Source organism: Cyanistes caeruleus, chromosome 2 (assembly GCF_971803275.1).
Source record: "Cyanistes caeruleus chromosome 2, bCyaCae1.hap1.1, whole genome shotgun sequence".
NCBI classification, from domain to species: Eukaryota; Metazoa; Chordata; class Aves; order Passeriformes; family Paridae; genus Cyanistes; species Cyanistes caeruleus.
The window spans coordinates 108453225-108469864 of NC_141702.1; the positions used below are offsets into that span (position 1 = coordinate 108453225).

Genomic DNA, 16640 nt, shown 5'->3' on the forward strand with positions numbered 1-16640 from the left:
CTCCCTGTTCACTGAAGGGTCACGTCCCTCCCAGGACATTTTGATACCTCAAGCTTCATCTTTGTCTGTCAGGGAAGACTTCAAAGCGCTGCTGGGGGTCAGGGTTCAGAGCCTTCTCTGGAAAAACAAAAGAATATTCTAACTGCAGCTTATGAGGAATGATGCAAAGCAACTGATTACATTTTGCCAAGGAGAATGAACTAAGCCCGGGCTACCCAATAAACAAATCACTTAAAACAATTTGCAAGTCATATTAACTCCACATTCTTTTAGGAGGTGTCCTGAAGGACTTTAGAGAGACATTTACTGAGCAGTTGTACCTACCAGGAGACAAAGCACTGACTGAAACACTAAATGACTACTGATGAAATCTAAGCAGTTCCATACTGGAGGGAATTTTCTTCCTTTTCTTGAAATGCAGAAATTTCAAAGTGCTAAAGTACAAGCAAAGAAAACAATAGTAGGGTAGCCTAAATGACTCCTTCAGGAATTCCAGACACAATCTGTCATTCAAGTAGGTACCCATATTAAACTACAGAAATGAAAAATGTTGCAGAAAAGGAAGGGAAATGCATAAAACTAAATGCTAGCCATATACACTTGTCTGTTGTTGAGTTATAATTTACAGTAATACCAGAAAGAATTATTAATCTACAACCAATCTTGAAAATATGAGGAGAGCTGACTGAGTTCCCAGTTGACAACCAGACCACCCAATTGTCCCTTGTGCTTGGATGAGATTGAGCAAAGGGAGTATAAAATATCCTGAAGGATGATAAGATGTTTCAGAGGGTGTTTACAATTTAGTACAATGGAAAGCAGCATAGGCAAAAAGGTTGGTGACACAAGCTGGACCTGAGACAGCTGGGAAGAAAGGTTGGTTTGGGTAAATTTCTCAATGATCCTTCTGGTGCCACGTGCTTAGAAAAATAAGTAAAGACGATCTGAATTCCTTGGACAAAATCCCTTGCCTTAATGCCAATTTGCTCTAATGTCATTAAATCTTGTTTTGAAACTGATGAGGTTATACAGGGTAAAGGCAGAAACTGGATCCCTATCCAGGGAGACGCTTACAGTTCTCCAGAGGATGATCAGTAATAACATAAATGCAGTTCTTACTCTAAACCTGACATCAGAAATGGCAAGCTATTCCCCCTTCCACACTCTATTACAACTCCTTGCCTTTGCTATTCCTTGCAGCATCTGCTGTTGGTGCAGCAGCCTGATGTTCAGGGGCTACGGTGCCAAGGGCTTCACACACACCCAAAAAATGGAACTTGCAGCCTTCCCCATGCCCAGGAGCTCAACTTCAACAGGACAAAGCAATCAAATGGCAGGCTTGGAGACTAGAGGATGGAAAGACAGGAAGGGAATCAGCCACAGGTCGCCTGTTGGCGTCAGGAGGAAGCAGAGCCAGGCTGTGCTGGCTGCAAGCCTCTGGAGCCCCAGCTGATGGGCACTGGTCCTTGGTGCCACCTTCCCGGGGAGCTGGCTCTGACCAGCCCGGCTCTTCCAAAACAGAACTTGCACAAATCCCCAGATTTCTTGCCCACTGCTTGCATTTTGTGACGCAGATGTTTATTTGCCTCTAACAGATAAGTTAGGTTACCTAAACAACCTGACTGATTATTTTTTCACGCTGATACTTGATAAACCATTACTGAGCAATCTGGGCCCATGGTGCCAGAAAGCAGGACAGCTCTGGCTCTGTCTGTGATCCAGGCATCCTCTGCTCACTCCTGTCATTAGCTGGTCATTGACACAGGCAAACAACTGCTGGTCCCAGCTCCAGCTGAAGGCAGCGAATGCCCAGCGAGAGACACTAAAGCACGTTTGATAGGAGGAACTACAGCCTGAACATCAGCCTCTGTCGGAAGGGAAGGGTCAGCAGAGCACTTTCCAAGACTGATTAAAAGCTCTGCTCAGCTGCAGGAGGGTGGGAGATGGCAGCCAGGCTGACAGCTGGCACAGCCTCACTGCAGAAGGATGGGGAGGTGGAAGTTTCTGTCAAGGGTAGGAACACAAATCCTTCTTGATACCAGGAGTCATAAAATCTGTAACAGTGAATTAGGCGAGAACAAGCAGGTTTTGTGATTTTTTTTAACCCCTTGAGAGAATTTCAGCCGTTTCTTGCCCATAAAATATACAAAACCAAACCTGAACACCCTGGAAAAGGTTAAAATAAATATATTTCAGGGAATTGAAGTGCTACATTAGTAATCCACCCCTTCCCATCCCCCCCCCCCAAAAAAAGAAACAGAAAAATAATGAAATTTTAAGAGGAGTCAATTATATTTCTTTGGGGATTTTTTTGGCATACTGCACTCACGTTTTCCAACTCCTTAACTGCAGATGCCAGAACTTACTTTTTTTTTTCCTAGAAAGTGGTATCTGAACATTACTAAATTATAGTTGAAGTGGGAACCAACACAACGCTAACTAAGAACACCAACACAGACACAAATGTCAATGCTGGTGATGCAAAAAACCACTAAGCCATTTCATCTGACTAAACAGCACAAGAAACAAAAGCCTTTGAATTGCTAACAAGTTAAATCAAAAATTGTAGTGTTTGCTATTAAGAATTATATTCCACAAGAAACTTTATCACAAACTATTAGAGCTGGCATTAATTTGTGCTTGGCTTCCACTGCATAAAGCCCAAGTGCACCCCTGAGAGGGGAAATCCTTGTGCCTGTGGAAAATAACTGCGAACTTTGCCCTATGGCAAGTTTGTAAGAGGCTGACACAGGAAAAAAGAAGTGAGTGGAAAGGATCTGACTGGAAACACAATAGCAGACTTAAAAGGCTCTGATAAATGAAAAGTCATTCTGAGATTAGGGTCTCATTCAAAAAAATAACAAAGACATTTTCTGGTATGTGGCTGAAAATAGATTCCATATGAAAATGCTTAGTAAAGCTTATCAATACTTTTCATTCTCAGCAGTCTCTGAATAAATGCAGCAATTTTTAAAACTAAAATGGCATTTTAAAAACATTCCATAATTTAGACGCAGGAGCTACACAACTAATGTCTTCATTTTTTCAAACCAATAATGCAGTTTTAAAGATTTTGATGTTACAATTCCTTCACACTTTTTTTCCCCTCTTCCATCTGCCTGATCTTGTCCTCACTTCTTGTAAAAATACTACCAGTGAGGAAAGAGAAAACAACTCTCCTTGCCTGAAAACTGAACCCGCTTAGAGTCAGTTGATTCAAATGTTCAAGAAGCTTTGTGAAAAATTTAAGAGAAAGCACTGAGAAATGCTTATAATTTTCAGACCATCTCTAATATCCAAATAATCTTCAAATCTCCACTTTCAGGGTATGTGTAATATTCTGAACTCTGTAGAGGACTGTTATGGAGAGAATTTATTTTCCTTTTCCATTAAAAAAGCAAAACAAAACAAAAGCCACAGAAAAAAAAAAGAAAAGAAATCACAACAAACCAAACCGATGGGATTTTTGAAAGACAAAGCAAATTAAAGTTTTCTCGGGTTGTTCAACATTTGTTGATGGTGCAGCATGTAATAATTAATTTAACAGCAAGAGCACACCTTGCGGGGGGAAGAAGGGGGGGGACAGAAGCCATTATTCTGTTGATACACTAGATATTAAAGCCTCGCAGCACCCAGTTCAGCACAGGCTCAGTGCTCCCACGTTTCCCACGGAGCACATGAGCCTGGGAGAAGCTCAGCCAGAAAAATAAACACCCAGAGTCCCCAGAGGGATCCGGCTGTAAAAATCCCCTCCGCTGTGGGCCGGAGGGCTTTGGGCCCGCCTCGGCGGCTGCTCTCGGAGCGCGGGCCAGCGCCACCTGGTGCCCAGCGCCGGGAATGGCCCCGCGGAGCACCGCCAACCCCCCAGCCATTGTTCGCATCGCCGCCTCCTCCTCCTCCTCCTCCTCCTCCTCCTCCTCGGGGATGTCTCGCTTCCACCAAACAGCGTGCTCAGCCGTCAGGCCGTTTAGTTGGCGTTCAAAACATTGGGTTTTGGTTAAACCTATCCACTCTACTGCCGGGCAGGTCTTCAGTCAGAATTTGCTCTTCTATTAAATATGTAGTGCAGGAATCTGGGAATCCAAACCACCAAAAAGTCAACTCTGCAACCATGACTCAAGTGAGTAATCATGAGACATCTGTGGGACTACTTCCAGGAGTGGGAAAAGCAGCATATGTCTCCAAAAGTGCTTAGAGAACTGCAATTCTGCCAATTCTATCGTGCATCTCCTATCTGCTGGTTGAAGATGCAGTTTGGGAGTCAAGTGCTTCCATGTGAACCTGAATTCTAACCCAGAAAGAAAAAAACAATTTTTAACTCTGTCAAATAAAAAAGCCTGGGGAGGTGTGACACATGTGAACCCCCCAAAACTAGATGCCACCATGAGTAACAAAGCAGTATATTTGAAAATCTTTGTGAATACCACCAAGAGAATGTGGGCTTGAGTGCCTGGAGATGACAGTATTGAGCAAACTCTGAAATTTGCTCTTGGATGCAGCAGCTCAGTACATCAGCCTTTCAGAAGAGACCAGCACCCCCAAATTCTGCAGACTTGCACTTCACCTTCCACCCTTGCTGAACAACTCTGTGCAAGAAGCTGGAAAACAGCTCTGAATTACTTAGGGGAGGAATGGGGCAAAGAGGGGATCCTGACAAATCCTATTTATTTTCACAGATCAAATGTGGCAACTGTGGGCAATTACAATTGTATTAATTTACATAAATGGTAACTACAGTGTATCTCCTTCACCAGAGAAATCATCTAAATGCAGATACAGGCACAAAACCCAGCACAGACTGTAGAACTTCTCTCTGTACTTTTATTAAAAATATAAACTAACACACAAATCTAATTTATGGCTGTTTCTTCACATTTCCACAATGATCCCAGGTTTTCTGCAGGAGCAGAATGAAGGAACCTGAAGTAGCAAAGGTTCCCCTCTTTGTTGTCTGAAATCCAGCAGCTTAGAGGGTTGGATGATGCTAGAAGAAACATTTATATTTTTTTTTTTCTGTTGTGGTTTTCATTCTTATGTGATTTTTTTTTGGCTGGTTGGTTTTTTCTGTTGTTTTTATTTTTTTTTGTTGCTGTTCAGGACACTTTGTATCTTCTAGCAGGAAGCCAGCATAGCATCTTGACTGCATCTTCAAACAATACTTTTGCAAACTGATGCTCACAGTGGCTCTTTTTAGAGGTTTGTTCTTGTGAGGAAGCAGGCAGGTTCTTCTGGTTGTTTCTGAAAGCATCTCTTCACTGCACTTTCCCTCTGCACTGGCTTCTGTTTTAACCACTAAGGTCAAGTCTGTGTGGTTTTCCCACTCTGCCTGTTGCATTAGTGGCACTCTGAAAGTGAGACTTTCACTGGATGGGAAGTGCTTGGTGAATTTTTAAACACCATTATTGATTTCACATTAATTTTCTTTATGAACCAGGGAAAGATCTTATGAGGGTAGAACAGCCAAGAAATATTTGACAAGCTGCTAAAAATCTATTGCCTGGAAGAAGCCTGATAGATCAATTAATTTATTTTCCTGATATTTTAGTATATTCTTTAAACATATTTTCCATGATTATTATTATCCATCCTGAAGTATACAGCACAAAAGCAATCGTGTATTACCTGCAGCAGAGGTGGCTATCTCCTGGATCTCTGCCACAACAGATATGGGTATTTTGCCCAACACTGTTTTTTTCCTTGCCCTCAATGAAACATGATTAGAACATAATGGTTTTGCCTCTACACCAGTTCACCCAATTCTGTGGCTTCTGTTTTAGGGCATCAAACCTATAAAAAGGGCAGATTATTTTATATATGCAAACTTCTCTACCTGTTACATCAGTTTATTTCACATCCCATGAGTGTTCTTTTGGATACAGATTATTGATTGGTCTTTAGTGAATAACTTTTTAGTCATTCTTTGGCCTCAGAAAATTACCTTTGAATGTTTTATGCAAGAGTATTCATTATGAACAATTAATGTACTGAAGATGTCAGCACCTCAAGAAGGCATTATATAAAAGATGAGTAAATTTACGGTCATGCATCATTCAAACTTCCTGCACTTCTCATTCTTTTAAAATTTATGTCTTACATTGTAGTATGATAGCTTGTTACAATTTGATGACCTGAAAGGAATGTCAAAAATGTCTTTCTGTATATTCTAGAAAAACTTTAGAAATTAAGAGTTTTCTCTACCACTATTTTTAGGTATGATATGACACAACTTTATGGTAATTCAAAGTTATTTACTCTGCAACATCTCTTCACATGTTTTTTAATCAGAATCAAAAAAAAAATATTTGGTTCAGAGGAAGCTTCAGTCTACATAGATACATTCATAGAAAGTGAGGAAAGTCTTTTGTATCAACCAGAGGGTGGAAGGACTACTTGTACCCATTTATACTGATATTTGTTAAGTTTCATAACGTAGAACACTCTGAATTTAAACCTCTCAAACTCTTCCCTTTGACATGTGGAAGGATCTCAGATTGTTTCACTTAATTTAGTAAGCTTTAAGCCTTGAAAGTGATGCATGTTTCACATCACTGTCCAAATGGTCTAAAAATTATTTTAAAGATACTGTCAGCTAATTAACCAAATCCAGGAGCAGCAGATTTTAATCTAATTTCCAGTAACAGTCTCAGTGCAGCTGGTTTGCTGGAAGGGAGACCAGAGGTCACTCTAGGTGATTAGCTGCAGTCACGGGCAGCACATACCTCTCTCCTCGAGTCACAGCACCACACCCAGGAGAACGTGAGCAGAGGAGTTCAGTGGTTGGTTCCTCCTTGGCAAGAACAAAACCCCCTCACACCCCAAACCAAGAGAACCTTCAGCTCTGAGCTTTGCAAGTATCAGCTTCCTCCTCTGATTTACGCACTTGCTCTTCCAGGTCACAGTACAAGAGCCATCTTTGTACCTTTTTGATCGGACAGGTACAAGAAGCCTCGTGTTTATGAAAGAAAGGTTTGTTGGTTGAGCTGTATTTATCTTTTAGCTGATAGAGGTAATTTCTAAGTTTAATACTGAGTTAGTGCTGAAGTACTTTGGATTTTAGACAAAAGTCATCAGCTGCAGAAAGATTAGGAATAAATACAATGCCAGTTGACTCTCACTCAATACACTACAATAAAGCAAATATTGTTGGAATAGGGTCTGTATTTCAATTCAATTATACTTGGCAGCTTCATTAGAATTGCTCACTAAAATACAGATATTTCCTCTTTCAGTGTACTATTACTGGATATTCTTCCCTTTTTATCTCACATATGAGTGATGAACAGGATGTTTCTAATTAAAACCAACGCCAAACATTCCATTCCCCAATCTTCACCTTTTTATGTTCCTTCACTGACTACTCTTCCACACCTCCAAAAATTGACTCATAGATTGGACTGCCACCTTTTTCCACGCCTCACAGGCTGAGTATGGAAACCCTGCACACACACAGCCCAACAGAGTGTGGTGCAACAGAATCAGTGACCTGTCAAGATGATCATGCAGGCTGTGGAAATTCTGTGATTGTGAGAGCTGGACCTCCCCTTTCCACCCAAACATGTTCAGAGCTATGTAAAATTCTGGCACTGAGCAACCACAGCCCAGTACTGCCCAACACTGACTACTGCACCTAATGTCACGTTGGAACAGAGCATGGAGAGAGAAAATTAGATTTGATGCTTTTCCTTCTACTCAGTTGTTTTCCTCCTCACTACAAAAAAAAAAAAAAAGAAAAGACTAAAATGCCTGAGTTTTTTTGTTGTGAGCAACTATTAACTAGTCCATACCTGAAGTGGTTCACAGAAGAAATGCCATGTACACAGATGTAAATCTGAAACAAACCCAGCTTGTATCAAAATACGCCTGGTTTGCCAGGCAGCTCACAGGACCAAGTCATCCATTTAATCACAGAGTAATGAGATGACCAGTTTGATAAAAAACAAAGACAAGGGCGAGCTGTTAAGAAACAAAGATTACAAAACAAACAATAAAGGTTGAACATTTATAAACTTCTAAAGTAATAGCTTCTCTACTGATGTTGAACATGAACTTAGAGTGACAGTCAGTAATCTATTTGCACAAAACAGTGTAGAGACATCACTTCCCTTTATCAAATTCCTAGAAGGAAAATACTCTAGAATATTACACTAGTCTTACTCAAGTTTTCCTTCTCATCTTAGCTGAGACTTGAAAATATACAATAATCTTGATTTCCCATTTTTCTTTTCTGATTTGCTGTGAAAAAAAACCGTAAAAACTTCAGCAACAAAATTTAAGACTCAGGAACTCAGTGACTCAGTAAATCTGAGTTTGTAGGACTGGACACAGCCAAGTGGAGGAAAACCAGATTTTATTTAACATATTTAAATCAGTTGTTCTGTAAGCTGTCCTGACAGTGAATGTGCATTTACATATGCTATATAAATTTTGTTAAGGCCTAGATCACACTCATGCTCATGACCAAGAGTTGGTGGAGAGGATTTTACAGTGCCATTGATCTAATTTATACACACATTCTTCTGAATGATCTATCCTCCATGTCTGCTTATCAGCATAAAATAAGATAATGATAAAAACCTGACACATTAGGGATTCATCATGGAAACAGGATCATTGGGGAATCAAACCAAGCCTTTGATGTGATAAAGATGGGATAGGAAAATCTTCTAGATATAGAATAACCTAGGATGACAACAGAGTAGACTCAAAAGGGGATACTGGCAGCATGCTACCCTTAAAATGTATTACATTTTGTCAGTTATTCCTAGGAAAACAGCTCCTGTTGTTGATTAGCTGACCCTGCTGAGGTGTAGGAATGTGTACATGGAAAATGTAGGATAAATAGAAGCAAACACCACCATGTGGATAACTGGATAAACCATGCAGCTCTGGAGAAAGTCACCTATAGATACTGGTCTGTAAGACCTTTCTTGCCAACTTACCTGTCACGTGCCCTCAGCAGCAGAAGTCCAAAGCTCCTTGAAGGCAACAACCAACATCACCACTACGTGGCAACAGAGAGAAATTAACTGCTTAAAGTCATTACGTAGCTTAAAGTCTCTACTTGCTGTGTTCCCAAGTTGGTCATCTCTGAAGTACGTGCTGCCACCTGCCTGGATGCACAGCTCAACCACAGAGCAGAACGTGGGGCTTCAACAGCAACCCAGACAGGTCCTACAGCAGCACAGCTATGGCTGAGAGCATTCCAATAAAACAGATCTAATTAGGAATGACTTTCATCCACAGACCCAGGGAAATACTAAAGGCATGCTTCCAGGATCACAGCGAGCCAATCTGTCTGCAAGCTTCCTTCACATAAGGGCCATCCTTTCCCACCATTTTTCTGTACTACTGTTGCACATGTCTGAAAAATAGCTGTGCCTCAGCTGGATTAGTTTGTGGTCATTTTACCTCCTTGATCTGCCTAACAATGCTGGTTGACAGAACAGGGTACAGGGTAGTTGCAGCAAAAATTTAACTGTGAAGAGCAGGATTGCTTCTTAAGGGCAACAGCAACTTGGACCTCAACTGTAAAATGCTATTCAGGGCATCCAAAAATGCTTTCTGATGAAATATCTCTTGGTCATAAGAGTAATTAGACCTTACCCCCACTTATCAGATAGGGCACAACCAAGAGGTCCACCTGAGATAGCAAGATGGAGAAAGAGGACTTAAATTCCTCTCTTCTACCTGCTCAAACCAGCAAAGGAGCAAGCTGGCAAGACATATGGACACAATATGCTACACTTTTTTTCCTGGGCGGGTCAAATCTTTCTTTACTGAGAGAACTCTTACAGTAGAAAAGGATACAGCTTTGGAGCAGGACATTTAAAATGGCATCTGTCTACCAGGCAGCATAGTGAAAAACTGTAATTGCTCTCTTTTTACCATGGAGAACTTGTTCCCACCAGTTAACAAAAACAGTTGTTGTTAGGGTTAAAACTGTCAGTACCAATAAAACCCACACCCACCTGCTCTCCAGATTTGAAATGAAGGCAGTTGCATTCATGTGCTGATGGCGAGACCACTTTGTCTTCCTGCCTTCAGGACTGAAAGCAGCATCACTTCTCACTGCTGACCCTTCTCTGTATGGAGATACCAAATCCCATTTAAGCACCCCACTTTTAGATGCTCGACAATGCTGCTAACTGTTATGACACATTGAAAATGAAGACTGGGATTCCTCATACTTGCTTCGTATTTAGCTGTTCATAACAAAGGTGAAGCAAAGTGTCCCTAACTGTTCCTGCCCCTCTAGGCCTAGGATAGACCAGCTCCAGGGAACGTAAGTACTTCATAAGAATGAGGAGTTCAGAATCCCACTGAGATATTTTCAGGGAAGAACCACCCCCCACAAATCAGCAAGAAATTTCATAAAGAAGCCATTCTTTTCCTTTGGTAGGTCTAAATCTGGAGCCAGGCCCTCATATAACTCCAGCCTCCTGGTATTAAATGATTGATTTCTCCAGTTGGGAGTATTGGATGTACTTCTTGTAAACATTTCTCATTTGGGATCTGACTCAATTCATTATGTTGAAAGATCTCTTCAAGCTGCATCCTCTCCACGGCAGTATAAATAACACCCACACCAGTCTTATTTGGGGGGCAGAAAGCCCCAGCTCTGAAGACAGAACTCATCATACGGACACTCTGCTGATGCAATGTGCAAAACAAAAGTAGGCTCCAAGGAATAACAACTGAGTGAAGCCCATACTCGATCTCTGTACATGCATGACTGAAAATGAACAGCAAGAAGCAAACCTTGAGTGAATGAGAACCACCGAGTCAAAATAATGTCTTGCCACCCATAAAATTATGGGATTTATACCAAATCTATTTTAGTGTTAAAAATGAAGCATTGTATCAGGTCAGACTATCTGAAACACCTAAATTCAGTACAATCCAGAGGACCATGTTTGGGGATTTCATTGGATGTTATCAGGATAAATGGGCTGAAAATATAGAATGCATACTTGAAACAACTCCATACTCCCTCTCCCTCCCTGAACATACTCCCAAAAAATACAGAAGGCAGCTGTGTAGATATTTATCTAGCTATGAAATTTATACCAAGACAGCTAATAATGCTTTAAAAGTCAGGCACAATCCCTCCAGGACTTTTTTTAGAAGTTACTTTTATTAAAAAACATTAATGAGAACTGAAGCACCACTCATGCTTCCAAAGAGCTTTTGTTAGGGCAGAATTAGAATTAACATGTTGGATAAACATGTTGCAACAGTCATGTGAGCTTATAGGAAACAAGACACATTCCCCACCCTGAGGTCTTTATTTTTAGTGCAGAAACCAGGTTGGTATAGCAACAGAAAACATCCCAGCCACTGACATTCACCCAGAAGGCAACCCAGGAAGGTCAGCTAACATCAAGCTGGATTTCAGGAGACATGGAATCCAGGTAAAAGAAGGAGAGATTTAAGAATCTTTTTTTGCAAGAGTGAGACAATTCTATCTGCACGAGATGGGCTGTAAAACACAATTAAGAGGAACTGAGGGTCAGATACATTGCAACAAAATGACATGGGAATTTTTGAGCTGCACAGAAAGCATGTTCAACCAGTTCTAGGTATTGTTAGCTATTTCTGAAAGGCCCACATCTTCCAATCTTATGATTGGAGTCCTCCAAGTTTAAAGAGCTACAAGTCAGAAATTCACACTGGGTCAGTCCCAAATCTTCAATGCAGTATTTTTAGTCGAGGGACATTTTAGCAGCATATGAGATGGTTAGAAATAATAGGCAAAATTCTTTTACTTCTGAAAGCAGTATCATGGCACCATGCAGAAAGCCTTAAATAAGTACTCCTGTACCCTGGGTTCTGTTCACAGCCCTGTTAACAGCCTGGAAATGCTCTTGGACAAGTCATTTCAGCCCTTTCTACTTCACTTTCATCCATAGAGAGGGAGAGACATGTGGTTCCTTTGCAAAACCACTTGAATCGATTAAAAAACACAATAAAAAAAAATGACTCCTTGTATTTCTTGTTCAAATCCACAAGCTGTAGCTAAAGGCTCTGTGGTGGGCTTTGTGTAATAAACTATAACCATGTTCTCAAAATATTTCTTGTTCTCTCACAAATATTAGGAAGCAAAAACTAAGGAGAATAACTGTGCATTTGCACTTAATTAAAAACCATCAATTCAGTAGGGGGGTTTGTTGGGTTTTTTTCCCCCAGTTTTCAAAATTGTTTCTGAATAACTTTTAAATAAAGAATTAGGGCATCATATACAAGTTGAAGTCTGTCCTTTACATTTCGTGAACCCCTTAGAAGTAATTAACAGATTCACTGAAAACTGTTATCCTAGATTTGATCAACTCTTAAAGCAATACCCACATCTTCAGGGTAAGCATGGATCATGACAACTTAAATGAATCTGTCCCACATTCAAAGCATAGTTCTAACAGACTCTGAAGCGAGGCTTTTCAGGTTGCTAGTGGACACATACATTAAATAGAATAAAACAGTGGTGATTCCTGCAGAACAGCCTGGCTTCAACCAATCTTACTGATTTAACACTTTACAGTGTGCCATAGTAATTTCCCAATCCTGTTTATTCTGCAACCCCACCACCTCTAATTTCTCAGCAATACTCTGAGATTCTAGAAAAGAAACACTGATTTGCTATCTTGATACTTGTTTTAACTGTCTTCACTTTAGAGAAAATCAGCTGACTCAAAGTTGCTCTTCTGTCTCTGCACATCACCCTCAGATAGGAATCCCCTTCACCACAACTTGCACTACATCTCTCTATGAAGCTGCCTCACCTCTAACTCTATGTTAACACATAACTAGCAAGTTACTGTTATCACTAAGCACTCTGTGGCATCTCTTCCTCCATGCAGGAAGGAAAGTGATCTATTCAAAGCAACAGCCAACTCTTCAAGAGGAAGCAGAGAACCAGTTATCATTAACATTTAAATACACATGCATTTGAAGTTCAGTGCAGCTTAGAAGATGGCCTGAATATGATGAGCTAGCACTTGACAACTCTGTCCAAATTGCTTATGCTATAAATGCTTCAAGCAAGCTCTTCACCCAGGTCTTACACCTTTCTCTTCATAATGTGAGGCTGTTCAAGGGTCACCAAAAGGTGATTTGTGGCCAACATAACCAGCCCAGCAAGCATTTCTATTGTCGACAATTATGCAAAAAGATCACCGTACAGTTTAGCTCTACTTCCCATTCCCTCTCTTCCCAATTTAAATAAAGAAAAAGCTGTCTTGACAAAGGCAAAATTATCTTGCCTGTATAAATCACACCCACATTCAGGAATGGCTTATTAGCACATCATACAGGATGGCTTATAGCACCTCCACAGTGGTCAATACAATGAAGCCCAAACTATTAATTTGGGCTCAGTGCCATTTCCATCACAGAATGGTGTTTTGCTTCTCAGAGGCTTTACAGCAGCAATGGAGACACAGGATGGCTAAGCAGAACATTTTAAAGACTGAGAAACAAATCTGAAATTATGAACAAGTCCCAGACAGGATACATTTAACAGCTATGAGAAGAGATACAGAGATTTAGTTAATAATGTCACAGTCCTAAACCAGGACAGTGAGTTTTCAGGCTTTCTACTGTCTGGCCTTCTAAAGCACAGTCAAGAATGTCAGACAAGAGCATTGCAAGTATTTTTTTACTCCATGCCTTGTAAGCAAACACTGAATACTTACAGGAATCACTTTTTTTGCATCAGCAATTTATTGAATCTGAATCAAGTGTGTATTATTCAGCACGAGGTTCTCATTGTATCAACTCAGAGCATTTAACTCAAATTTCTGCATAGCTGCTATAGATTGCCCTCTATGTATTCTGGTTGTCAGTGAGAGTACATCTTGGACCTTAAGGAGCTAATTACAGAAAGTGTTTTTATAGGACAAGAGACCATTCAGTTTAAAACTAGTTCAAGACTACTTAAGGAAGTTTAGAGTTTGCTTTGATTAAACAAAGTCTTATTCTACTATCAGAACCTTTATATTCTTGAAGGCTCTATGTGAAAATTAGCTTGTCATCCATCCTTGACCAAGCTGTCAAAGATTTAGAGCACTAAAAATTTGGAGTATACCTACATTGAGCAATTTCAGGTAATCTTGTGACACCAAGAATTAATTTGCTTGGTGAAGAAAGCACAGCTAGAACAGCTGAACAGAAATGGATTCAAACAATTGAAATACATCAGTTTAAAGATTACAAGTTTTCAATGAGGGGAAAAAAATCCTTAATCATGACACAGTAAGGTCAGCATAATACTTGGGTAGGGTTATTCTTCCCATTCAAGAGTTAAAGCAGAGTTTCACAATGCTACTACCAAAAATAAAAATACTTTAATGATATTTACATGTAACTATGTAGATCTACAGAATGTTCAGTACAGTAACCTGGTAATCTAGGTAATCAGAAACTGGCCCCAAACAGACTGATGTTTATATTCTTTTTCCCTACAAAGTTCTTCTCACAGGAACTTGACTTCATTATTTCTTTCTCTAATATAAGTTGGCAAGAATTACTTCCCTCGGACATGGATAAACATCCTCCACTGTTCCTCCAGACATTCTTTAAGGTAACAAAATGTTAATTCTAGAACGTGCTCCTTAACAACTGAGATTTCTCATACTTTTATATTTGGTCTAATATGAGCTGAGAATTAGAATGTCACTGTCATTTCCTTTAGAATCTCAAGTATAAATGTTTTTAAAGCTTTTTTTTCTTTTTAAAAGCTGTCATTTCCTTTAGTTATATTGTACCTTCATTTGTCAGCTTGAAACAAGGTTCTACCTAATGTGTTTTTAATTACCATCATTTATTTACATTTTATACCAGATAACACTCTTTTGCTTTTCAGGCATAGACAAGGGCCCTGGTTCCAGAAGCTCCCAGAGCTTAATTTAAGTAGGACTTAACACAAACCCACCTTCATTAGCAGATTCCTGAGTAACCCTATAAAGAGAAGATCTCTTCCTTACTGCTTGTGTTGTGCCATCCATTTTATTAAGTGACTCCTGAAAAGGAAAAAGACCACAACTAGCTTCGTTTACTTTTTTCCCCTGCTCTGAGGCCATCAGCTGAGCAACAACACAACAAATACATTAAAGGAGGAAAAAGCTTCATACACTTGACTAAAACCCAAAATAAAGAACATTATGGTTGTATTAGCAAATGGTAGCACAAACACGAATGGGCACATCGACCAAGGAATATACAGAAACCCAAAGGGAAAAAATGGTTAACAACCAGCCAGGAAACCGAAACGAGCCGGCACCCACAGGACAGCTAATCCTAGCTCAGGCAGGGTTACCAAGGCGCACGGCACCACAACAAGGCACCGTCGCCGGACACCCGCCCTCTCTCCTTCATCACACATGGCCTGAACGGAGCCTGTCGGGCCCCTCCGCGACCCGTCCGCTGCCGGCGGTTCCAGCGGCTTCCGAGCTGCCCCTGGCCGGGCTCCCACGCCGGCTCCTCACAGGCACCGCCGCCACAGCCGGGCCCGAGCGCCGCCATTGCCGCCCCACACGCGCGGCCCCGGCCTTTTATAGGCACCGTGCCGCCCCACCCCGCGCCGCGCCGCCCGTCCGCCCCTCCCCTACCCGCGCACCGATAGTACGGCAGCGAGGATTGGCCGCCCTGGCGCCGGCCGTTTGTGTGGGGCACGGTGATTGGCGGAGCACGGCCGCCCAACGGACGCCCGCTCGCGAGCGCGTCCCTGGCGGTGTCAATGGCTCCTCCTGCCACGGAGCAGCGACGGGCCTGAGCCGGGCAGGACCGCGGGATCGCCGGGGGCCGGGACGGGGGGGCGCGGCGCCATCGTCCCCCACAGCAGCGCTGGGAGAGCCAGCGGCTCCTCTGCCTTCGAGCGAGCCGGCAGCGGCGGCGGGACCTGCGCCCGGAGATTTCACCCCCGCCCTTCCCTGCTGCCCGCGCCTGCGAGGCGGCCGCCCCGGGGCTCCCTCCGAGCGCCCCCGTCCCCGCCGAGGCACCGGTTGCCGGAGGATTCCCCCCCTCCCCTCCCGCCGCCCACACGAGCCGGCAAATGAACTCGGTCCGAGCCGCCAACAGGAGACCCAGGCGAGTGTCCAGGCCGCGCCCGGTGCAGCAGCAGCAGCAGGAGAGGAACAACGCCGCCGCCGCCGCCGGGGATCGGGGTAAGCCGGGCTCGGGGCCCGCCCTGCGCGGGGACCGGCAGGAAAAGCCCAGGCTGCTTCACCCTTGGCTCCCGCTCAGGCCGCGCTTTGTTTGGCTCGGGCTCTGCCCCGGCTCGGGGGGAGGCGGGGGCTCGGCCCCTTCCCCGGCCGGGGAGGGGGGAGTCGATCGCCCGCGGCCCCTCGGGACAGGACACCCCCTCGAGCCCCCGCCCCGTCCCCGGGGACCGCGAGCGGGCGAGCCGCCCTCGGCCCCCGGGAACACCGCTGCCTCCCCGCGGGGAGCGGCGGGCCGGGCCCCCGAGGGGCGCGGGGGGAGAGCGCCCGGGGGGCTGCGGGGAGGGGGGAGGCGGTGGTGCCGGGCGACTTGCGGCGGCACCTTCCCCGAAATGGTGTCCGGGGGCGGCGGCCCCGGGTCTGGCCGAGGCTCCGCGGGGCCGGGCCCGCCGCGCCGCGCCTGCTGCGCAGTTCGGGCTCCGGCTCCAG

The 16640-nt window shown here is 43.1% G+C and overlaps 1 protein-coding gene and 1 long non-coding RNA gene across 4 annotated transcripts in view; one reads left to right on the top strand and one right to left on the bottom strand.

Annotated features, from left to right (window-relative positions):
* Positions 1-9968: 9968 nt before the first annotated feature.
* Positions 9969-15394, bottom strand: LOC147655105 (uncharacterized). Of its 2 annotated transcripts, XR_015283801.1 has the most exons (3): positions 15279-15394; positions 14927-15014; positions 9969-10082 (listed from the first exon to the last, which is right to left on the bottom strand). It is a non-coding gene; the product is annotated as an uncharacterized LOC147655105 (long non-coding RNA). The 2 variants fall into 2 exon arrangements; XR_015283802.1 differs by lacking the exons at positions 9969-10082; positions 15279-15394 and adding an exon at positions 11370-11479 and having other exon boundaries at positions 14927-15016.
* The window catches only part of FBXO11 (F-box protein 11), a 70776-nt gene continuing 69430 nt past the window's right edge, over positions 15295-16640 (top strand). The window contains exon 1 of one of the 2 annotated variants that reach the window (XM_086879009.1): positions 15295-16157. In XM_086879009.1, the coding sequence (XP_086735135.1) occupies positions 16046-16157 (112 nt within the window). In that variant the 5' untranslated portion in view covers positions 15295-16045. The remainder of the gene's footprint in view (positions 16158-16640) is intronic. The other variant, XM_086879010.1, reaches the window with a different exon arrangement.